The sequence below is a fragment of the Pteropus alecto genome, unplaced genomic scaffold (genome assembly GCF_000325575.1).
Source record: "Pteropus alecto unplaced genomic scaffold, ASM32557v1 scaffold14, whole genome shotgun sequence".
In the NCBI taxonomy this organism is placed as follows: domain Eukaryota; kingdom Metazoa; phylum Chordata; class Mammalia; order Chiroptera; family Pteropodidae; genus Pteropus; species Pteropus alecto.
The window spans coordinates 5,351,018-5,376,621 of NW_006436810.1; the positions used below are offsets into that span (position 1 = coordinate 5,351,018).

General features: G+C 37.6%; 1 protein-coding gene across 3 annotated transcripts in view; it reads left to right on the forward strand.

The window, feature by feature from the left end:
* Positions 1-25,604, forward strand: part of WDR7 (WD repeat domain 7) — a 281,883-nt gene that overhangs the window by 59,398 nt on the left and 196,881 nt on the right. For all 3 annotated transcript variants that reach the window (XM_015590833.2, XM_006913696.3, XM_015590832.2), the window contains exons 15-17: positions 1,279-1,493; positions 22,659-23,428; positions 24,727-24,815. In XM_015590833.2, the coding sequence (XP_015446319.1) occupies positions 1,279-1,493; positions 22,659-23,428; positions 24,727-24,815 (1,074 nt within the window). The remainder of the gene's footprint in view (positions 1-1,278; positions 1,494-22,658; positions 23,429-24,726; positions 24,816-25,604) is intronic.

Consider the following 25,604-nt stretch of genomic DNA (forward strand, 5'->3'; position numbering starts at 1 on the left):
AGTTATCGATACTGAGAAGATTAGATTGTGACCATTGGCTGTAGTTAAGCGAAGGACTTAGCTTATTGGAGTAGAGGGGCTCAAAGAACCAAGAGATCAAAATACATGGGAGAATCATATGTGCCAATGATTTTCAAACCTTTCGAACTTTTAAATCCCATTAGAGTATGTACAATCTTCTTTTCATACATACACAAGAAGTTTCGGGTAATAATTTTTTCTTTTTCTTTGCTTTCTAAAATATGTTGGTCAACACTTAATGAATTGATTAGTGAAACACTGATTTATGTTAATACTGAAATTGCCAAGAATTTTTCCAGGAGTACTGTTGGAAAGAGGACAGTGAGTCAGAAGTTAAAGTCTCTAAGGAGGCAATGCATATAACCATCGGGAAGAAAATATGTGTTTGGATGTTTGGGCACAACCTTTGTTGCCATTTAAGTTTCTGATGTTCTCTATGGTTATTTTTCAAAATTGACTTGTCCTCTTTTAGAACGACTCTGGAAGAATTCCTGGTGAATCAAAATAAACTCCTTTATCATTTTATTGTCATTATTCCAATCTTCAAAAAGTTATATACAGATCTTCACAATGAGACCCTTCTCTGCCTGATGTCGTCATAGGTACTGTACAAATCAAAGTGTACAGAAAGGCTTTTGTTCTACAGGAAGCAGTTTGCACCCTGAGACAAGAAATGCATAGATGGCCAAATGAAGAAGCTTCGAAGTAGCTCCAAGTTGAAGTAGTAGTTATTTTCACAAACACACGGGAAAACATTTGATTTTGTGTTAAGAATAAGAGTCAATAAATTTGGAGATAGAATGAGAAATTACTTTTTTTTTCTGTTTTGTGGACGTTTCCTAGAGAAAGAAAGGCTTCAGAAATTAGATAGAAAGAACTGGAAAAATAGCAAAAATTAGTTGTTGGGTTTTTTTTGCTTAAGATTGATACACGATTTAGAGGACTTAAAAGAATAGAAATTGATATTTGTAATGGAGTAGTGGTGTGGAGTGATCAAGGAGACAATCTTGGAAGTAGAAAGTGGAGAAGCCTCAAGGGTAAGTCATTAAAATCTTGGCTCTTTGTTGGAAGTTGTGGTAGGAGCCTTATGAGAGAGGAAATGATTAAAGTAATGGTACATGGAAGATTATTAGAGGAAGTACGAGAAACTGTGTTAAAACATTTCTACATTAAAAAAATGTCCCTGTATTTTCTTTTTTTAAAAAACGATTTGAAATTTTATAGTGCATGTGATATTTGTGAATATATGTCTTCCAGGTGCATTGGATCGTTGTGTGATGGGAATAACAGCAGTAGAGATACTAAATGCTTGTGATGAAGCAGTTCCTGCCGCAGTGGATTCACTTAGTCATCCAGCAGTCAATCTAAAACAAGCTATGACAAGACGTAGTCTTGCTGCTCTTAAAAATATGGCCCATCATAAGCTACAGACCCTTGCAACTAACCTCTTGGCTTCTGAGGCATCTGACAAAGTAAGTTGTGTATATAATCTCATGTGTGTTGTCTTCATTTTACTTTATTCGATAATACAGCTTTGGCATGTCTTAGGGAATATTTTTGGGAGAAGAAACTGGTGAAAAATAAGCTTCTGATTTTTATTTAGGTTTAGCCAACATAGTTTTAGAGCAATTTCAAGTATTTGGCATTTCGAAAAAGTAAATTATTATTAGCATTAAAAATATTTGGAAATGATTCCTACTGAATAAGTGACTTCAGTTTCTGAAATTAGAGGAAATGTTTTTTATGTAGTCTGTCTTTCTGACTTTCTGACAGTCTCCTATTGAAAAATTGAGCATTAGCTAATATCTCCAGGAGAAAATATAATAATTTAGGTATACAATTAAGATGTTTGTAATTGTGGCTTATCAGTTGTTTTAAAAGCAGGTTCTGATTTTAGTAAAGTAAGGCCTTTATAAGGATCGAAGAAAATATTTGAGACTGTATCCTGGAGTTGCATAAGTGCTGGCATTTTTCTTTGAGACCCAAGTTCAGTCACACATTCCTTACTGGCACTTAAAATCAAGGCAGGAGTTAATTCTTCAGTTAACAGAAGAGTATCCTACTAAAAGAAGAACAAATAATTTTAATTCATTAATTGCTTACTTGTCTTTAGTTTTGTAGGTTCTAGCCACTATTTGGTTTGTGGTATTTGTGTTCATGGTATTATTAGAATTAGTTTGACTCCGGTAATGGATAAATGAAACAGAGAGACAATCCCAATGGTTCATCTGAGTCACTAGTTAAAATTTCTAGTTCCATCTAAGTATTCATTAAAATTGTTAATAGCTAACATAAATACTTTTATTTTTATTCTCTCTTATCTCTGATTCCTATTTTTAAAATGGTTTAACATATGAATAAATAGTGAAGAGATTGAAATGCTCATCTACAAACATGAAAACCTGCCCATGAATTAGCGAGTGCTGATGACATAAGAAATACTATAAGCAGCTCCAATGACCCATGCCCTGCAGTAATTGGCAGTAATATTTGAGCATTCTGTTTTTTCCGAAGATATAAATGTTTTATTGGCTTTGTTATACTGTATGTTTCATAGATTAGAATTGTGAAATCCTTCTGTGCTTTTTTCATGCTTTCAGTCTCATGCTGTAAAGTTTGAATAGAAATCACAGCCTAAATGCATTTGCCATAACTGTGCAGTTCAAGATCACGTATACGTCCTTAGGAATTCAGTGTTCATAGCACACGTTATCTGACTTTTTATGTAATTTTAATTTTGAGCAGATCTATAAAACCATATGTTCAAGGGCAAGCATGTATATTATGTAATTTCCAAAAATATTCTTTCATTGTTATTGTCGGTATCCTCTAGAAATAAAAATTTGGAAAAATAATTATTTAACTGGAAAATAAGAAAAATAAGTGGTATGCTAACATTTATGAATGGCTTTTGTAAGTGGTCATGGTCCATTATGCGATTTTTATAATCTTGTTTGTCCCTGTTTTAATAGCACATTTTATAGTGCAATTAGTGATAAAAGCACCAGATATCAGAGACACTACACTTATGTATTGTAAAATATATTGCTCGTGAACCTCCTCAGGCTTGTAGCAGTGGTAATTGTTGCCTGGCCTACAAGGAAAACAATTACAGAAGGGGGGAAAGGCTGAGGAAGCTGAGGCTGCAGGAGGATAATCACTTTATGAAAAATGTATGTTGGCCGCACCATTAGGGATTTCTCTATTTTCTCACGTTGAATGTGAGGCTCCTTCTGAGGGGAATTTTGAAAGAGCTGTCCTCTAGATGGTTTTCTAACCTTAGGAGAAATAAAACCCACCCAAAGTTAAAAATAATAATAATGATAATGAGAACCTCTCAGTGCAGGGCTTACTCTAGGATATTGGAACTAATTTTTTTCATGGGTCTCAATAGAAAGTAAAGTCTCTATGGGAATACTCTGCAGCAGTATTGTGCTTTGTCCTTTTGAGATAGTGTTAGCAATTAGGCTATTTAGAAGTAACAGCTATTTTATAGTGCTAATTATGTTTTTTTATGCCATACACAGCTTTCCAAACAAAGATGGGGGATTTGCTGTCCTATAATGTTTTTTCTTTCACTAGAGGATCAAGAGGATATTAAGTAGAATTATCCTTTATTACTGCATTGAATCTTTACAAGAAGTGCGAATTCGAGCCCCTGTGTATTTCTCTTAGGACGTGTGTTTTATTTTCCCTTTTATTCTAATAACTTATGTACTTACCTAATTCTCCCCACTGAAATTTAGTCTTCTTGCAGGCAGGGATTATGGCTTATTTATCTCCGTGTTTTCCCCATGACATCCAGTAGCAGCTGTGTCATAAATATGCGTTGAATTGGGTGACGCATAACAAAGTGTTGCTAGCTTCTGCCTCAGCCTCTTTACCCGTCTCTTCTCCAGTCCCTCACAGGTGATTATCTTGACTCGACAATCGGATTTGTCCCAGTTCATGAGTATGAGACGTAGAGCATGTATTAATAACTTTTGCCCCCTCTGTTCGGTTTTGCTTTCTCTTCTTTTGTTCTGGTGAGCAAGGTTGTCCAGGCATAACTCCTTCTCTTTCTTCGCCATCTCTGTCTTGTCAGCGTTCCAACACATCCTGGAGTTACCTCAAATATATCCTCTCTTTTACTCCTGTTCCTCGTGGTTCTGGACCAGGGTTGTTCAATCTCAGCACTCTGTTGGCATTTGGGGCTGGACAGTTCTTTGTTGTGGGGAGCTGTCCTGTGTATTGTAGAATGCTGAGAAGCATTTTCCCTCTACATGCTAGTAGCACCCTTCCTCCCTAATTGCGACAGTCAAAAATGTTTTCAGACATTGCCAAATGCACCCCCATCTTGGAAGGAGGTGCAAAATTGCCTCTGGTTTAAAACCACTGCTTTGGAGAAAAAAGGTGGAGAAACGGTAGAGATCTTATGTCTTACATCCTATTTTTCTTCCTCTCCACGCATGCTTCTTCAATCCCTCTCTTCTCTGAGGATAGTGAAGCCTTATCCTCTCTGTCCTTTGAGGCATAATTAGCTCTTGCATTCTTTTTGTGTTTATACCTTCACGTTCAGAGCTTTCCTAAAACATTTCTCTTAGTATGGGGTATTTCTTTCTTCCTTACTGGATTTTGAGCTTTTTGAGGACAGAATGTGAGTTTCTCATCTTTTTATTTCCAGTGTTTAATGTCGTATGTAAAGCATAGTAAGTACCCAAGAAATTTAGTGTGAAGTTAATTTGGAGGTGTAGGTTGGAATTATATCATGTGATCCACTTGAATGCAAAGTCGAGGACTTAACTCAGTGGGTAGCAACACAACATTCAATACTCTTAAAAGGAGGTTTTTGTTTAAGAACTGTTTTGCCAGGTCTGACATTTGTGTGCAGGATGCTTATAAAAATTTATGTGAGAAATGAATTGCGAGTCTACTGGGATGATATAGTGAGAAGTAATGGGGACAAGAATAGGATTCAGCAGTGGAAAAACAGACAAGGGGATGGCTTGTAAGCTGTTGTGTAGGTTGAATAAATAAGACTTCACAAATGAGCTAGAGTAGAGTGGAGACATATGAGATGAGTTCTGAGATCCAAGCCTCGTTGAAGGGAAAATGGTAGAGCCATTGAGAGCAATGAGCAGCTCCTGGAATAGGCTTTGCAGCTGATAGTAACAGGAGACGTGTGCCTCTTCTCTGTGGTGCTGGGGGTGGGGTGTGTGCCTCCAAGAAAGAAGTAACGTGATGGTGAGATAGAGTAGGGATGGGATTTTTCTCCCCATTAAATAAATGCTGGAGTACAGAGCTCGAATTGGACTGCGGTTCACATTCTGGGATGCCAGCTATCATTAGATTATTCCAGATATGCAGTCTTCCGTAATTCTCACTGCAAATAAATGAGTTCGTTATTATCGTCCTCAGATTTGCAAATGATGAACCTAAAAGACAGTTGGTTAGAGTAGGGATTAGCAAACTTTTTCTGTAAAAGGCCAGATAGTGAAAGTGTAGGGATCGTGGACTATACAGCCTGTGTCACAGTGATTCAACTCTGCCATTACAGTGTGAAAGCATAGACAATATGTAAACGGATGTGTGTGACTGGCTTCCAATAAAACTTTATTTACAAAAATAAAGTTTGGGCTGGATTTGGCTCCTGGGTCATGGTTTGCTGACCCCTGCATCAGAAGAAGGCATTATTAATATCAAGGTTGTGGGTACAGTTCCCCCAGGGAATAGCCTGTGCTTCATTTTTACAATGCAGTGCAAAGGAGTGGTTAAGAGCCCAAGTTCTCATGAAAGGCATATCTGTGCACATCTCTGTAACTTGCTGCCTGTGGGTGACATTGGCAAGTAACTTCCATTGGCCTAGATCACATACATATAATTGAAAATAAATCTTTGTAAAGGAAGCAAAAGCCAACAGTTAATCGGAGAAGTGAAATAACATTAAGACTTGAGGAAGACAGAAGAGTGTTTGGAGTTAGTAACTGAGAAAGTCATTGGTGATCATTAAGAGAGCTGCTTTGGTTGAGTTAGTTGGGTCAGAACTCAGGGTGTGATGAGCTAGGAATAAGTAAGGGATGAAGTAGAGGTAGAGAGTATGGAAGAAGTTTGCCACAGACATTGGTTCTTAGTAAGGAGATCTTAGGGGATGACTTGGGCCAATGGGGTTCAATGGAGTTTTACTAGTGAAGCTATGAAGCTCTTACTGCCATGACGTTAATTTCTTAGGCCAAGTGTGAGTAATTTTCTATTCGGCACCTTTACATCTTGGGCATTGTTGCAGCAATCAGAGTCACCCTATTTATATTGAAAAATCACCAGGTTGAAGCAATTGAAAATGACCAGGATGATTTATCTTTTACCTTACATTTCTCTTTCTGTTGCCTAATTAGTCAAAACCTGAAAATATGAATGGGCTGTATTCGCAAAGGTCAGTAGCTTTGTATTCTGTGTAACTAGGTGAGAAAAAGGAATTTAGAAGTCAAACATAACCTACTGAGAACATGCTCTGTGTTTTTTGCTTGCAAAATTCACTCTGTAAAAAAATTTTATACTGATCGAATTGACTTTATGATTCGTTGTGAAAAGGGCATTGTAAGATACAGACAGAGACAAGCCAAATGACGTTACATACAGAATACTGGGCCTTGTCTGAGAAACTCTTTTTGGCCTTAGAAAAATTCTTATGATATGTATGACCTTTGAAGAATCAATTAAACTTGCTTAACATTCTACTTGAATGAATTTTAATAGAAAATATGAATATGTTGATTGTATATTTCTGTTGTATTTCTAAGTATGTATAAATTCAGTTTTTGCTTGTCTTAAATGGTTATCGTGATAAAATTTTATTAATTGTCTAGTCTTTAATAAAGTTAGGAAGCCTTAGCTAAGCTGTCCAGTCTTAAGAAAACAAAAAAATAAATGTCTGTGACTTTAGGAGGAGAATAAACTTTTATTGAGTGCCCGTCTTTGTGACAGGTGATTCCCTTCAATGGAGGATAATAATTAGAAACCACATCTGGATGCTGCATGTACTCATTGTCCCTGGGATGATGTTACGACCAGGCCCTCTAGTAGACAGAGCTTGATAATATATGTATGTTTATGTACATATACACAAACACATACATCCTCAAGTGTTTATCTTCCTAAATATATTAAATATCATGAGTTAACAACGTTACCGCCAATTCTAACCAAACACCGCAGTACGTGTTCTAGCCTCCCCTCCTGGTGTAACTGTAATTGTGGGAAACCTCACTCCTAATATTTTCATTTTGATTATTTATTTGCTCAGTCACCCCTTTATGTGAACAATTTTCTTCCCACTCCAGACTTTTTTGGGTGTGCCAACCAAAAGCTTGCTTCCTACAAAGGGAAAAAGTCTTCATTTCTTTTTGATTTAAAAAATTTTCTTCTTTCCACCTTCTGCATCTTTGAAGGCATTTTTGCTTGTGTTTTTTCACTCGAGTTTCTTTCAGTTTAGGCTTCATTGCTAAAATGATGTTTTCTTTTATTTCTAATTCGTGCTTGAGTTCAGTCATTTCACTACTATTTTTCTAATTCTCATTTATGTTGTTCTTTTATGTTGAGTATCATTTAAAAAATGTTCTTTAGCTTGTTTTGAAATAGCACGTCATTTCGAACTGCCTTTGAGCATGTCTGTTTTTTTTCTTGCTCTGACTCGCTTTTCAGTTAGAATTTGACCTTGATACTTTTTGTTGCTCACTATAAAATGATTTTTCCTGGACTTTTTGAATGATTAATTCAGATAGCTTTTTTAACTTCACAGAGCTTTCTCTTCTGTTGTTGCATGTGGTGCAAAAATATGGCGGCTTGCTTTCTAGTATTTCCTGGTACTGTACTGTTCTTCTTCCTGTTTTTTTGGAATTACCTGTCAATTTCGATTACATTTTTAGCAGTTTCTCCTTATTGGAGGAAGCTTTTTCTAGAAGAGAGCCACGATGCATCAGTGTTGCAAGTGCACTGGAACTTCTTCGTGCCAGCCCCTTCTGACCTTTTTACTGTGGGCCCTTGTGGTCGCTCGCCATTGAGGGGAGTAAAACCCCTCCCAGGTTCAGCTGCTGTTTTCAGATTGGCCCTTTTTTTTCTGATAAATATCAGTTAGTTATTTTGGGGTTTTCCTGTTAGATCTGTCAGATACTTCACTACTTCCTTTTTGCTTCGTACAGAGATACCTGATACTAGGTTTTCCCATCAGCTGGAATTTTGGAATTTGTGGACGTACTTTGTCACCTGGTTTTGTTGGAAATGTTCTCAAGGAGTTTGGTTATGCTCTCTAGTTGCTCTGTCTGTTTTTATGTGGGGATTTGGAAAAATCCAGTAACTGCTGCCATTGCTGCCATAATCTTCCTAGAATTCCTTTAAGTCTCTATATTCTTAATGTTAAGTGTAAAATTCAGTGAAATGAATTAGTTAAGGAGAAATAGTATTAAGCATTCATTTTTTATTAATTTTGTATTATTTGAACTAGATGAAGCACATCTGTGAATATATATTTTTTCTCTTTTTGGATCACACTGATAAGATACCAGTGTGGGTTTGAATTTAAAGGACATGTACTTTCTGTTCATGTGAAAAGACCTTTAACCTAGTGGCAGGTGACAGATTGCCTGGAGTCTGTCAGTCTGGGTTGGAATGCTCTTCACTTTATTACCCCACCTGCTGCCTTTACCCCAAAGTCCCGTGACATAGTGGTTAGTGAGAGTGACCTAAATTGTCCAGTGAGCAGTGACTTTTTTTTTTTGCCACCACTTCCCTCTCTATTGTCTCTAGAATGAAAATTTAGAATTTAATGAGAGGCTTTCAGTAAAGAGATTCCTTAAGGACCAATCTTTAAAAGTTTTTTTGAAACCATAAATGTAAATTAAAAGATTTAAAGTAATCGATTAGGCACAGGTATATAAGTGAGGTAATGTGATCAATTTCTGAACATACATTATTACATTAGTTTTTGTTATCATAAACACAAGTAAATACAAGGCAGTTCATGAAGTCCCTCTGGCCTTTCTCCCGCCTCCCTCCCATTAATGACGAATAAATTAGTCATTCATTCCCATCTCTGTAAAAATGGTTCTCATTCCTTTAGAATAGTTATGTCCTAATTCTGTTGTTCCCTTATCCTTTTTCATATTTGCCTTACTTCCAGAATACCCTCCCACACATAAGAAAGCATACTCTATGTAGGTTGTGAGTGCACGTGCTCCTGTTGTGTGCACGCACATACGCATCATGTGTGGGTATTTCATAAGAGTTGAGGCAGATGCTTTGAACATTTCCAACTCAGTAACTTTCTGTCAACTCTTTCTCCAGTTTGAGTGAAATGAGTTTCAGTTTACTGTGAATACAATACTGATTATTCCAATAAGGAATAAAATTAAACTCTCAAACTAACTACTTACTTAATTCATATTTTCTAATTTTTTTGGTGATTACAAGGTTTTTGGTTCTCTTCTCTTTTTAAGGATCCTTGAGTTAGACATGATCGTGATTTACCGCACTCACAACCTACATAGAGTATTTGATGTAATAATGTACATCATTACATCAAATAATGACGTACACAAGGGAACCCCTCTTCCTGAAACTTAACAAACCCCATGGCTCTAGTGCCTTATTGGTCCAACGCCTTGATCATAATAGGTGTTTAATGGATTTATAAATGGAATTCATATTCTATATTAAATATAATTCTGAACCAAGAAAAAGCGGTCTTGTTCTAAGATGGTTTTAAATTCAGAAAAGTTTTGTTTTCCTTTGGAAATACATTAACACACCACACTACCCGACGAGAAATTTAGATTGTCGTGCAGTGTATGTGAGATACAGCAAAGGAGAAATTTCTTTCGCCATCGCACACGATAAATCAAATGGCGGACTGCTGAGAGAATGGGAGCACTGGACAGACTTAACCCAAGACCTTCTCAGCAGCCAGATCTGTCTAGCCCTCGTGTATGATGCTTTAACTCTTATTTGGGAATGTGAAGGTATTGTGAAACAAATTTGATAGGAGTATAAAGATCTGTGGCTAAATAGTAATACGTTAGTACTTTGGGTAAGAAATAATTTCTTCCATTCTAATGTGCTTGAAAAATATGCTCTTTATTAGATCACATAAAAGATTTTCAAACTTCTTGACTTTTATAGCCTCTGTTAGAAAATAATTGAATCAGTCTAGTTCAGTAAACATTTATTGACTACTAGGAACTGTGTTAGACCCTGGAGAGCCAAAATGAATAAGACATGATATTTACCCTCAGAAAATATAACAAATAAATACAACGCAATGCAATGCAGTAAGTGAGATGGCTGAGAAATGCAGAATGTATTGCAGAAACCTGGCCTAGCCTGAGGCGATCAGAACTGGCTTCTTGGAGGAGGAGACATTAAAGAATGAGTAGAATATAGTCAGGTGATGGTGGAGATGGGTTGCAGTGTATTCTGGGAGGAGTGGGTGGCAGAGCAAAGAAGGACATGGAAAATACCATGGTGTCCAGTATTGCTGGAGTAGCAGCTGGGAAGAGACAGGGAGTGGTGGGCAAAGAGGCTAGTTCATGTGTACCATGTGAGGGTGCTTAAACCTGATCCTTTATCTCAGTGGCTTTCAATCTTTAAAAACATTAACCTTAGAACCTTTCCCTCAACAAGAATTTTCTGTGAAAGCCAGTATGTACAACAGACTCAAGGGAATATAGAGAAGATTTTAAATTCAAGAATTGTTTATGAGTGATATTCAGCTGGACTTAGCGGTGAATTAGGTACATCTGGTTAGGAAGGTTGACTCCTGGGACTGGGTGACTAGCTCTTCCCGCCATCTGAGGTAGGAACAGGTTTTGTGGAGGATAATGAGTTACTTTGTATATCATGAGGGAGGGAAGTTTGCGTGGTGATGGATACACAGATCGAGGCATCTCCAGTGGACACCCAGTACTTCAAACCATGGCAGTGGATGAGGTGGTTCAGAGATAGCAAATGGGCTGAGATGGATTCTTGGGATACCAGCCTTAGGGAGAAGAAGAAGGAACGATTCTGAGGACTGGTATGAGGAGTTTGAGGAGAGCCAGGAGAATGTGATGATGAGCAAACGGAAGGAACTGGGAGTGTCAAGAAGGGTAGAGAGTCATCACTTGTGTCAAATGCATAGATGTTGAGTATTAGGGGCAATGAAAGGTGTTTGTCAATGATGTAATTAGTATCCTTTTTCAAAACAGTTTTCCCAGGACCTTGGGGGCAGGCAGGAGCTAAATTGTGGTGGGTGAGGGAGTGAATGGGAAGTGCGGAAATACAAATAGCAAATGTAGAATACTTCTGAAAAGTTCGTATGAGAAGAGAAGGAGAAAGAATAGCTGGAAGGAAATGAAGTTTTGGAGACAGGTGAGAGAGAACTTATGGATTAAGGATAAAGAACCAGCAGAGAGAGGGAGGCTCAAGATCTGGATAGGGAGGAGATAAGTGATGAAGCTAGGGGTTGAGAAAGTGGCAGGTTTCAAAGGCAAAGGGAAGGCAGTTGGCTTTGACCTGGAAAAGGAAAATTTTATTTTCTGAAAATAAAGAGAAAGAAGACAGGCTGTCGAGGTGGGTATATGTTATTGTGGGGAATGGATGGGAATTGTAGAGAGAACATTTCTAAAGTCTTCACATTTCTCTGAGACGTTAGAGGTCAGATGGTCAGTGCGGAGGGCGGGAGCAAGCGCGTGAGCGAGAGAGGGGACTCATGAGAGTGGTCGAGGCTGCGGGATGCGCGGGTCAGCTGACCAAGCACAAGGAAAAGGATTGGCTGTGAATTTACAAGCGCAGCAGACTGTAATTAGCCATAGAAAACAGAATAGGAAAAAAATAAAAGGTAAATTGTTTCACTGTTCCGGAATTGCAGTTTTGTAATTCAGAGGTCAAAAGGCACTAAAGGTACTTGGAACAGATTGATAGGATCGACCATGGGTTCCTGACTCGTTAGGGAAGGAACGGGAAGAAGTATGAAACTGATAGTCTTTGAAAAAATCATGGGATCCAGGGACTGAATGCCTGTTTGATTGTGGTTTCCAAACTGCTGGAAATTGAAATCACCCGAGGATCTTTAAAAACGACTGGTGCCTGGCTTCCACTCACGGGCTTTCTGATTTAATTGGAATGGGCGCAGCCCGCGTATTGGGAGTTTTTAAGAGCTCCCCAGGCGATTCCGATGGGCAGCAGTTTGGGAATCATGGCTCTAAAAGGTCGATGAGCGAGTATGGTGGACGATCCGGAACTGTAGAAGGTCGCGGTCAGTTTTGAGACTTTAACTTCCAAGATTTCTGAGATGAGGACGGCGTCCGGTGTGCATGGCTTGGGCACCGTGGCACTGAAGTTGACTGTACTGGAGACAGCCGAGGAGTTGTGACAGCGACTATGGCCCTAAGTCTTCGGTGGTGCAAAAGGCCCTGCAGCCCACCGTCCCAGTATTTCCTGCTTTCCACGGGGCAGAGGACACTGTGACACAAGCGCAGGCTGGTTTGGGAGCAGGGATTGAGAATATGATTTAACAGTAGGACTCATACATGCCTTATTGTTCTTTTTAGAAAATAAGAGTTGAAAATATTGTCGATGCAAATAAAAATCCCCAAACTAAATGATGAAACTAGTGGAAATTTCTAATTTAAAAGCGAGAATAGCAGCAATTGAAAACCAGCACTTATGATGCACTGATAACGAAACATTCCTTTTATTGGAAATTCATATGTTCATTTGCAGTAGAATATTTGTAGCATTATTTTGCATTTCATGATAGTGTGACATCTAAATAGAATACTGAAAGTCAAGAAAACTGTAGTCATGTGCTAACTTAAAGTTATAAGTAGCAAAATACAGAAATAGCACCTGTGACATAATTAGCACATGTAACCTTGGTAACGCAGCTTTTATTATGAAACAACCCTGTATTTAACATTGGCATTTGCTCTCCGACTATGAATACTTTTATTTATGTCCATAAGAAGCCCCTTGCCCATCCAGGGCTGCAGACCATGAGCTGAAAATCACTGATCTATATGGACGGTGAATGATGGATGGCAAACAAGGCTATGAGCCAGTGACAATGATTTTGAGGCTTAAAAAATTTTCAAATATGAAACTCATAAGATGATTTATGTGACATGGTATTGCAGGCCCTACAATTAACCTTGGATGGAAATATATTAATCAGTCAGTCATCTCAGAGGCAGTTTATTGCATTGTCTGAGGCTAGGAAATATGTTTGGTTTGCAGTGGTTTGGCTAGAATTCTGTACAGTGCTCTTGGTAGCCTGGGACAGGCAGAGTGTGTCCAGAGACCTTTCGTCAGTGTGTCCCACACATCTCTCTCTCTTTGGTTTGTATAAAGACATCTTTTTTTCTTAATCACAGCCACACCTCAACCACAATCACACCTAACATCAGTCTTGATGAAAGCGATATTTTCTTGGGAGTGGATGGGCGTAAAGGAAGAGGTAGGAAAAAAAAAGGCAAAGACAAGAGGAGGGGATTTATCAGCATAAATCAGGATTTTAGTTTTTCACAGTGTTATGTGTCTTGCTTTCTCAGTCTGCTTCATCTATATTCCAGTAAATGCAGCACTTGCTGTTTGCTGGGCCAGGAGTGCCCTTGTCTTCCCCACTTTACCCAGCTGACTCCCACTCATCTCATGTGCTGAGTTCTGTGACCACTGTCTCTGCAAAGGCTCCCTGATTTTTCAGGTAATGCCGCCAAGCCTCGTAGAGTCAGTTGTATCTTCTCTGACTTTCTGGCACTGGTTTATGTTTCTGTGCCGGTACTTATCCTCCTGTACCGATATGTGGAAGCAAAGAGATAACTTTGTTTACGTCTCTATTTCTCTGTATCAGGATTTCTTAACTTCAGCACTGTTGGTATTTTGGGCTGGATAATTCTTTGTTCTTATGGCTGTCCTGTGCATTGTAGCATGTTGGTAGCATCCCGGGCCTCTACCCACTAGATGTCATTAGTGCTCCCTCCCAGTCGTGACTAACAAAGATGTCTCCAGACCTTGCCAGATGTCCTTTGGGGCTGGGGGTAAAGGTCAGCCCTGGCTGAGAACCATGGCTCTCTGTCATACTAAAATTTTCTCGAAGGGCCATCCTGTATTCTTCATTCTTCCCAGGGACCAGCACCAGTGCTCATTGAATCGCTGTGGATGACTCAACCTTTGAGGGTCCCTCATCTCCCCACCACCCACTTTGACAATCTCTGCAGAACTAATGCTGAGAATTTCTTAATATCTAGAGAATTAAGTGTCAGGCAGATCCAGGAGGACCCTGACTTCCTCCTATGTGACCTCGTGGGACCGAATGACTTCCTTCTTAGCTTCCATTTGTTTTTTAGCTTTAAAGTAGAGGTAATGAAGTTAAATGAGTAACATGTTTAAAACATTTATCACAATAGATATTCAACACATGCTAGTTTAATACTCTTGATCGACTCGTTCATTCGTTCAGCACATACTGAGGGCACACTGTAAGCTAGGCCCCAAGGCGGAACAGTCAGAGAGTGCATCAGTCACACCCGCAGCCTGCACGCCCTGGCCATGGGGAGTTCCTGCTCTGACGTGGGAGACAAGCGTGCGGTTTGCGTGGGGAGCTTTCTGCTGCTTAGGTGTGAACTAAGCGGGAAGGCGCCCGAAGGAGACGAACTGACCCGAAGAGTTGTTAGGAAGGCTTTTCTGAAGAGCCACTTGCATAGGTGCTTGAAAGTGGGGAAGAACGTCCCGGGCAAAGGGAACAGTATGGGCAGATGTGGAGGGGATGGTGAATGGACATAGTGAGGAGTGGGCCGGAGCTGGCAGATGGGAAACGAGGGTCAAAAACAGGTTACTCGAGTGTGAGTATTTCTGAAATTAGCGATTTCTTGACAGTGACCCAGGGTAGATTAGAGCAATTTTCTCCTTTTCATTTTGTCATTATTCGTCTTACCCTTTTTCTTCCTAAGTTGGCTTCTGAGGGTCTCACCTCATTTCCATTCATTCACAGTGTGTAAAGGGTTTTGGCATGCCCAGGAGCATATGTTATAATAGGAGCGCTTTTTTTTGTTTCATTTTTTAGTTCATCCCTTTAGTTGGTTTAAACTATTTTCTCCTGTGTCTTTAATGCATTCATGAGATAAAATGAGCTGGGTTTTATTATCTCTGTTTTACTAGAGAAAGGATTACTGCTTGTGTTATCTGTTAGCTGTTTACATCTCCCTGAAGTAGGTCTTCTTTTCTTTCTTTGGAAGAGAGAAGAATTGATGCTAGGCAAGTTACCTGATTCATATAAAGGTCTGTCTAATGGAGGAGTGGGGATGCCCTAGCCCCCAGGGCTCTTGGTCTCATTACTTAGGTAACTTAGCCCTTTGGGAAGAGCTGCAAGTCAATCTCTTTTGTGCTTCTGTGTAGAAACCTAATATATTAATCTTCTAATCTCTTAAAATATTCATACCATTTGGATATTATTATTCAGACATTATTATTAAGTCATGACCTGTAGAAATAGCTTTAGAAGGCTCTTTATAAAAGACATAATCTAAGTATTTATATTTAATACTTATAATTTATATTTCATTTATGTCATGTGAAATATATTATAGTATCAAACCTTAAAACCTCTCCATAGGTTAACTCTTTTTTTATCCTTATTAATATACTTTTAATGAAAATACATAAAGCGAAATAACATCAATCCTAATGAACATATTGTCATTCATGCCTAATCATAAAATCCCATCCTATCCAAAATTAAGTACTTAAGATAAGTAAATTATCTAATTCCAAATTAAATAGATTATCTGAGAAAGACCTCTTTGTATTCATCTAACCATTGATGTTGAGTAACAGCAACACAACAGCAGAGGGCGCCAAATATCCATTTCATTCTCACACATTCTGTTGGCGGTTTTTGTGTCCCTCTACGGTCTCCCCGTTTTTTCTCTTCTTCCCTCCTTCTTTTTCTTCCTTTTCCCTAGTACTTAAAATCATTAACATTAAAATCATATTTTTAATAGTAGATGGTGAGATTTTCTCTTAGCTAATTTTAGAATATTTTAATAGTACATTAAGACGTCAGAGTGCTTTTATTCATTGAACCTTTTGCATTTAACATTATGCATCAGCATTTCAGAAGTTCTTATAAAGATCTTTATTCAGTAAAGTATCCTACCCATAATCAAGAGTAAAATTGTTTTTTATTGATTTTTCCTACCAAAATATTCTTAGGGATTAAACCAGCTCTTTGTGTCATATTTGCAAATTAACAATTATTTAAACCATGCATTATAAATATGACACCTACATAATTACTTTGTAAAATGTATTAATGTTTGTCAAATATTTTTTTTTTTTGTAGTCTATTTTAGGATTCAGTATTGATTTTAGAAGCATGTGTGTGTATGTGCATGTGTGTGTTAGGTATGTAATATTTCCTAGTCTTAGTATCCTTGATCTTTGGTTTCAGAGCAGATTTAGATTTTAAAAAAATCAACCACTCTTTTGCTTTACACTTTAGCATCAAAATCAGCTGATGTTTAATGCTCATTGACATGAATCAACTCTGTGTTTAGGTAGAAATCTGAACTATTTGATGTTATAGTTACAGATCAGACTTAATGCTCTTTCTGGAAAAATAATACATTATTTTACTCGGTAGCTTTAAAAATAGTCTCAAAAACTATAATGTTAAAAAACGATTCAGAAATAAGTAAGCTTTAAAATCGGGACCATTGATGTAAATGGTACAAGAGTAAATTGTTGCCAATGTTTTGAATTTCTCTAAGGCATTGGATAAAATGAAATACACTTAGAATATCATTATAACATTGGTTTTAGGGAACAGATCTATCAGGTATTTCGGCAGATGTGATTTAACCTTGCATATGTTCAAATACATAATAATGATAAATGTTATGACAAGACACATTAACATTTTCTCCTCTGCAAATTGTAAGTTGTTTTTTGTTGTTGCTGGGGGCTGCTGTTTATGGTGTGTGCGTATGTGTGTGTATGTGCTAAAAAACTACCCATGCTTGAATAAGGAATAATCTCATGATTGTCATTCTGTCATTTGCCTTGGGTTTTCACTTGAGACAGTTTTACCTGCTACTTTTAATGTGATTGCCACAGGTCCACTTTTAGTGATGAGCGAGCAATCCAATAATTTTTTCCTATTGTTGAATTTCTGTAATATTTCAAATCAAGTTCTTTATTTAGTATTTGAAATGGCTAAATCTGTATTTTTTTCCCATACAGAAGATATAAAGTTATAATAGGCTTAGTACTTAGAATGAAAATGTCAAATATATGTCTTACTAGCTTTTTAAGTAAGTGTGTGTATATGTATGTATTTTGCATTTGCTGTTGAGTTTCATTAGCAAATTTGAGAACATTTCATTTATATATACCTTATGATTTAGCTTTCCATGTTGGCTTTTTTCCAGAAAGTTTTTAAATTATTGCCTTAAGTACAGAGCCTTTATTTTCTCGCAAGCATCTTGCACGTAATAGGCACTCCACAAATATTTGTTGAATTGAATTTAATCTTCCTCCATGATAATGTAAAAGTGAGTTTGTGAGCACACATTTCAGATATTGTTAATAAAGATGGCAGAGCAAGCTTACTAACGTTCCTGTTAAAGAATCCCCAGGATCAGGTAGCCTATATTACAGCATGTATTTGAAATCATTAGGAATATAAGGTGATTTGAATGAGTTAGTTTGCTCTAGACATGTCTATCTTATGATTAAGCTAAGAGCCCCTAGGAGTTTGATAGATGTTTTTGTTCATTTTCCTTTAGCTAATCTTAGTGTAACACATTAGAATATTAAACATGTCGGTGATCAACTCTGCCATCTCTGTGCATTTAGCTAAAATCTTACCCTCACAACTTTGCTAGATATCTATATTTTGTCATAATAAGTCTTTATTTGTCAAGTAAGGAAAATCCATTGTCAGGCATTATTAACAAGTCATATGCAGGACTTGGTAATGTCAGAAATTATAGCTCATCCCAGAACTGGAGATGAGTCATTTTCTCTCCCTTCACTTCAGTCTCCCTCGATTCTCTTCTCAACTACTTTTATTGTGTTCGAAGAGGCTATCCAGGTACAAAGGCAGGACACTTACAGCTCGGGGGCTTCACAGGGATGATCACGATGCCGCTCCTCCTCTACTTCCTGCTCCTCTTCCTCCTCCTCCTCCTCCCCCTCCTCCTCCTCCTCCTCACCCCCCTCCTCCATTTTCTGACTATGGATTGTTATTAGTACAGTTTTTGCGATAGTCAGCAGGTCGTGAGAGGTTGTGATAAGAGGAGTCACACACAATCACAGTCAGATATCTTGACACTAGACCCTAGATAACCTTTCAGTTGTCCAGGCACATGGGCCGTCTGCTGGTACACCCCTCGACAGAGGCGGACACCTGGGCAGACCTGGGAGTGCCGAGAGGGGCATGGGCGTGGTCGGCATCACAGGAGAGAGCTTAAAGGTCGACCTCGTGTCGTCGCTCTTGCCTTCTTTTTCTGCAGGCCACTCTTGCTGCGTCAATAATTTTTTTGACCATACATGTTTGATTTTATTTTCTTTGGTAAAAGTGGTCTCTCTTTCTCCTAAAATAACTTTACAGATCTTTACTGGAAAAACCATATCTACTAAAGTACTCTGGTGGGCTCTGTTTAAATCTAATATTGTTATTACTTATCCCCTCATACCTACTGTCACGTCTGCCTACCTAATATTGATATGATATTTTACCTTTTGCTGTGGCGTCGCCAACCCTAATGGGTGGTATAATGCCTGGGCCATAGCAACAGCTTAGTATGTGGCAGCTATAATAATTTTCATATCAGTATTAGATGTAACATAGTTATTGTAAGTATAGAATTTTATGTATCATTCAGTCAAATTAGTGTCAGTAGGTACAAGCCACCAAGTATAGTATCTGACATTACGCATTCAGTGTTTGAAAAAGTAAATACAAGGCACAGTACCGTGAGAAATAAAAGGGTGACGTACACGTTCTTCAGTCCATCCCATCTTGGACGTTTCAGCACTGTCGTGTACTTTTATCTTTTATCATCTGGATGGCTTCTGTTTCCTCCCAGTTCATAGTCATGACTCTCATATTACTTCTTTTCAGCCAACATTGCTGGTGATAAAATTTTATAATTTTAATTTATAAAATTAAATTTGATCATGTTATTCCCCTCATTAAAGTCTGTGGACACAGTAGTTCTCGAACTTTTCTGCATGAAGTCACTGGCTAATCTTTAGGCAGGTGCTGGCCATTCTCAGAGGTGCTGATTCGGGTCTGCGGTCAGGCCCAGGCACCTTGATGATTCTGAGGGAAGCACTGCTTTAGTGGCTCCCGAGACTGCAAGGTACAGTTTGTCCATCCAGAGGCCTTGGTGCAGACCGTCTGCTCTCACAGCCATCCGTTGCATTCTTCCTCTTGGTCACCTGTGGTTTCGTCAACATCCATCCTGTGATGTTTCCTGCCTTTATCCCTTTTCACATCCTGCTATCTTTCTGCCAGGAGCATCCTTTCATGGCTCAAGTTGCCCCTTCTGTGAGGATCTCCCTGGTCACCCAAGGTGGACGTGATACTTTCTCCATTGTATTCCTTATCTGACCTTAGGATCTCTCTATATTTATAGCACCGTTCACACCACATTATAGTAATTTCTTTATATGTTACTATTTAACGGTTAGTTTTGAGTTCGATGGCTAGAAAAAACATTTATCTTTGTATCCCCAGTATCTTGTAAACATAGCTGAATGTGGAATGAATGAATTAAATCCAGGAATGAAATTTGGAAAGTGTTGACTTTTTTTATTTCATATTTTATGGAGTGTAAATTTATCTATTACTTACATACCTTAGGTTCTTTAGCTATAGAAATAGCATTTATTTTCTACCTTCCTTTACATATCATTCATTCATTTCAGAGCAGAGATTTACACAAAAGAGGCAGAATTTAGTGGTAATTCTGAAAATAATTTTTGGAAGAGCAGCCACTTGATAGACTTCTTGAAGGATGGGTAGAAGTATGACCTGAGTGACAGTAGGGAGACTGAGAAAGGAGCATCATCCTGGCACCGGCGTCAGCTATGCAAAGGTGCAAATGCCTGAAACTACAGCGTTCTGGAAAGTACAAGTAGTTGAATTTGGTTGCAGTAGAAGAGTTAGTGTTTGTGGTTAGAGGTGAATTTGGAGGAGTCGGCAGCATTATATTTGGGAGGATGTTTTATGTTTTGCAAAGATTTTATCTTTGAGTTATAAAATGCAGTTGAAGCTTCTTAAACTAGAAAGAAATATGGATGGGAGAAGTGAGACAGAAAAGAGACCAATTAAGAGAATTTTATTGTAATTTTATGACAGAAGAGTTGGTTAACAATTTAAAATAGTTTCATAAAGAGTTTTTATAATGTTCCTTGTTCATCCTGCCAAGTACTATTACAAGAAGAGTAAGAGACAGTACCCGTACAGTGCAGGAAAATGTATATATGTAAACTTACTAATTATATAAATATAACCAAGACATACAAATCCATTATATATAGTAGATATAAAATGTAATGGGAGCTGGATTCACTGTGGACTAACTTTCATTGCGAGAATTAGGGTCTCGATGGAAGAGAAGAGACTGGAGTAGGGCAAAGAAGAATATTTTAGGCAAAGGAGTCAATAAAAGGGCTAATGAGTCGGGGACCACTGTTGTGGTGCTAGAGCCTGTTCGTTAAAGCTAGAAAAGTACTTGGTTTCAATCCATAATGCGCTTTGACTGTTACACTGAAGGATTTTGCATTTTATCCTAGAACTTTACTTTCTAATTATAATATATATATTCTTTCTGACTTCTTAATATATATTTTATTTCTAATATATATTGTAATATATATTATTTCTGACTTTTTAATATATATTTTATTTCTTTTTAGGATAGGGTTCTAGAAATAAATATACTGGATCAAACTAGATCTCACGATATTTTGCCAGATTACTCTGTCGAAAGGCTGCTGTTTAAAGTCACGCCTGCAGTGTGTGGCTTTGACTTTCATTATACTCCTGGCTCAGTATTTTTTAGTGTACACTATTCGCTAGTTTTGTAAATCGTCTCTTATGATTATTTTAACTGTTATTCCTTGCCAACTAGTTTGAGCAGGTTTTTTCCCTCCATTTATAAAGTACTTATGTTTCTTTCATTATGAATCGTCCTTGACCTTTGTACTATTTTCCCCTTTGATTTGGGCATTCATATTTTTCTTATCGATTTTAAGAAATAGTTATATAGATTATAACTCATCAGTCCTTTTTCTAGCACACTTTATTCCTATTTCTTACGAGCCTTATAATACTTTCATAATAGTTAATTTTAAATTTAAGTATGTTTGGAAAGTCTCTTCTCACCTTGAGATCAGATATATTCACCTATATATTGATTTAGTTTTTAATAATTTTGTATTTGCCATTTCTCTTGATAACCCACCATAATCGCAATTTCTTGGTAGAGGAGTGACATGACTAGATTTATGCTTCAGAAAGAAGTCTTGAGGCTCCACGGAGGTTGGATGGGAGTAAAGAGAGACTAGGGACAGTGAAACCTGTGTAGACGAGAAAAGATGCAGGTCCGCATGTGGGGAGAGTGACAGTGGGGACAGAACGGAGGAGGAGCGATTCTCCACTGACGGTATGAGAGGTACAGCAGGTTTAGTGGGAAGGTGGAGATTAGGACACCTGACATACGAGGTACTGTAGGACGTCCACATATAAGCGGGAGGAAATATAGGATTGAAACTCCTTCAGGAGGCTGGTCTGGCTGACGATGGAAATTAGGTGCCACCTACATATCGGTGGTCACTTCTGTGGGAGGAAGAATGAGTTTTCAGGGCAGCTGACCAAGAAGGGTGGTCAGAATCAGAAGTTTCATCAGGAAATTGTTCTCTGGGAAACTGGGAGAGGTGGCTTTTTTTCTTTTTATTTATACTTCTCTCAGTGAAAACAATGTCAGCTACTGTAAAGAGATTAAGAAGGAGAGGGCCTGAAAAGTTTTCTTTGGATTAGTCTACTGCTTTCCATAAATTTGGCTAAAAGGGGCAGTATAGGGGAGAAAGAAATACTTACAGGATAGGGCATGTTCAAAATACAGCACATTTTGTAGAATCTAAGTAGACTGGAACATGTTCTCTGTGGAGAGAAAAGTTTCTGAACAGGGAGAGATGGAGGAAAGGAGAAAAAGGGATTCGTGCAGCGACATTAAAAGCGTGAGAGGCCGTGATAAATGCATTATTCTTTCAGTGCAGCAGTAGTTCATGCTCACAGAATGAATTTGCATATAAGGCATCGAAACAAAGTTTAATCTTTTCTATAAGTAAAAGAACTCCCAGCTTCAATAATAAACTTTTATTTTCTTGTTTCTTAAAAATGAATCAATGCTTTCATAATTATTTCAGCGTAAAGTTCTGATCACATAAGTTCATATTTTTTACATGCTGCCAAAGAACAGTTAGTGAGTTACTTTTAATGATATAGGTACTTAAAAGGACAGCTTAGTAAATGTTTGAATTCTGGTGACTGTTGTTCCTTAACGAATATATGAAATTAAACACTTTTCATTATAACCATCTTTTAAAAATATTTATTGCAGGGAAATTTACCTAAATATTCTCATAACTCCCTGATGGTTCAAGCAATAAAGACAAACCTAACAGACCCAGACATACACGTGCTTTTCTTTGATGTGGAAGCGTTGATTATTCAACTCCTGACCGAAGAAGCCTCTAGGCCGAACACTGCGCTTATTTCCCCAGAGAATTTGCAAAAAGCATCTGGCAAGTCAGACAAAGGGGGCTCTTTTCTAACTGGAAAACGAGCAGCAGTTCTCTTCCAGCAAGTGAAGGAAACTATCAAAGAGAATATAAAGGAGCATCTCCTTGACGACGAAGAGGAGGATGAGGAGACAATGAGGCAGAGGAGGGAAGAAAGTGATCCCGAATATCGAGCCAGCAAATCTAAGCCATTGACCCTATTAGAATATAATTTAACCATGGACACTGCAAAATTGTTCATGTCCTGTCTCCATGCCTGGGGTTTGAATGAAATTCTGGATGAAGTTTGTCTCGATCGCCTTGGAATGCTGAAACCCCATTGCCCAGTATCGTTTGGTCTCTTGTCAAGAGGAGGTCATATGTCTCTGATGCTCCCTGGTTATAATCGGGCTGCTTGTAAACTGTCACATGAGAAAGCAGAAGTAGGAAGGAAGCTGCCAGCGACCGAGGGAGTAGGAAAGGGCACCTATGGAGTGTCCCGAGCCGTCACCACACAGCATCTCCTGTCTGTCATCTCTCTGGCAAATACCTTAATGAGTATGACAAATGCAACTTTTATTGGTGATCATATGAAGAAGGGCCCTACCAGGTGTGACCATGATAGTTTGATTTTATTCTTATGTTTCAAAAAACCAAACCTGTTTTATTTTTGTCACTGTTTATTACCTTTTTTATCTTACCCACTTGAGCATTTTTGTGTCATCTCAGTGTTTCCCCTTTAAAATTTTAAAGCACAGTATGTATGATATAAAATGTAAAATTATATAGTTTTATTGATACTCATATATAATGACTAGCTATTTAAAAAAAGAATTTGGAATGAGGAAGTTACAGTTCAGCTTTAATAAATGAATTATAGACTAGCACTTCAGTAAATATAATCTTTGAATTATAGCTGCTTAAAATTTGCACCAGTATTTAATTCAAAATGTATATTTGGTTAAAATGCTTCTTTTCGTTGTGATTCATGTAATGAATAGTATGTGTCGAGTGATTGGTTTCAGAATTTTGTTAGAAATGTAGTCAGAATTTTTCAATGGGAGAAGAGAAAATTTTTCTAACTGCACGAGAGTGCTATTTTAATATTTCTAGAATACTTAACCTGAATTGCTATTTCCTATTTTCCAGAAATCATGAGGACTGTTTTTTAAACTGTGGTTTTATTATACTTTAGTGAGAGTTGACCATGTTAAGATTTTTTTTTTTTAAATCTAACAAATACTTAAGCAGCATATGCCTTGTGTCTGGCTCTGTTATAAGCACTTCACAGAATACTATCTCAGTAACGCCCTTAACCCTATAAGGTAGGTACTTTTATTATATTTTATTACGGATAAGAAAACTGAAACATGGAGAGGTTAAGTAACTTGACCAAGGTCACACAAATAGTAAGTGATAGAGCCAGAATTCAAAATGAGACAGTCTGCTTCCAAAGTCCAAGATTTCTTAATGCCTTGTTACCTTTCTTTCATATTTTAGGGCTGAATTTTTTAAAACTCAATGTATTGGCCCATAAATTCATTTGGACTGATGATAGGAGATGGGCTGAAATCTCAGCATTCTAATACTGAGCAGTGAAGGACTGATTATGATATTTATCTGTCAGTGGTAGTACATTAAAGTGTTCATAAGTATTTCTTGAAATAATATAAAGCATGAGTTGTAGATGTGAAACTTTTACTTGCTATTTGCTAATAATTTACTATATTAAAATTTGAAATGGAAATGTTAATAGGTATAAAACAAACAAAAAACTCTTGTCTTTTTGGAACAGTAAATTGAAAGTGTTCTCTCTTTTTTTTTTCAATTCATTTGGAACTAGAAAGTTTAATATTTTAAATGAAAATACGAATGTATGTATACATGTATTTCTTCTTCTTTTTAAAGGCCACCTAGACCAAGCACCCCAGACCTTTCTAAGGCACGGGGTTCTCCTCCAACTTCCAGAAATATTGTGCAAGGACAGATTAAACAAGGTAAAATTAAATCTCATTAAGTAATTGACATGACATTTCGGCTCTAGAAACTGAGGAGGCTCAGCTAATGTATAATTATAACATTTTGTTTGTCTCAGATTGTTATAAGAGAGAAAAGTTGTTATATTCCAGATGTAAATACAGATAATTAAGATGTCAGTTAAAAATAAATCAGATTTATTTAGAAATTGATAAATGAGCATATTTCACATAATTTTGTTGTACTGTCTTTGGCCTGATTTTTATGCATTAGAGGCACCTTAACTTGACAACACTAGTGTCTTAATTGTGTTTAAAAGTTATACCTATCGTTTAACTACATTTAGAAATGTTTAAATTCCTATTTCCATACTCTATTTATTCTGCCATTTGCCAATAGTTCATGCATTGTAATCCACAAGTGGAAATCTTGTCTTTTTATTTAAATCATATATGCTTTAATTTGTCTATAGCTTTGTTTTTCATTAGGGGATAAGAGAGAAGAAAGGTTGAGTGTTTCTTCCTTCATTATCTTTTATACTCAGTTTAAGGCTGATAAATGAGCTCACTAGAGTTGGCAAGCAGTCACTTCCGCTTGGAGAGCTTTCCTCCCAGCCGAGGGTGAATGCTGACTCCCCCAGAATGTGGTGGAAGTGAAGGAGCAAGCAAGAGACGAGGTGACGAGGTGACGAGGATTCTGCTTGTAAACTATGACGTTTTAGGATGTTCTTTTTCCCTTGGGTTTTTATTTTAAGGTTTAAAATTACATAATTCTCAACCTCTTTAGGTTTTAAAGAGTCAATGGGTAGG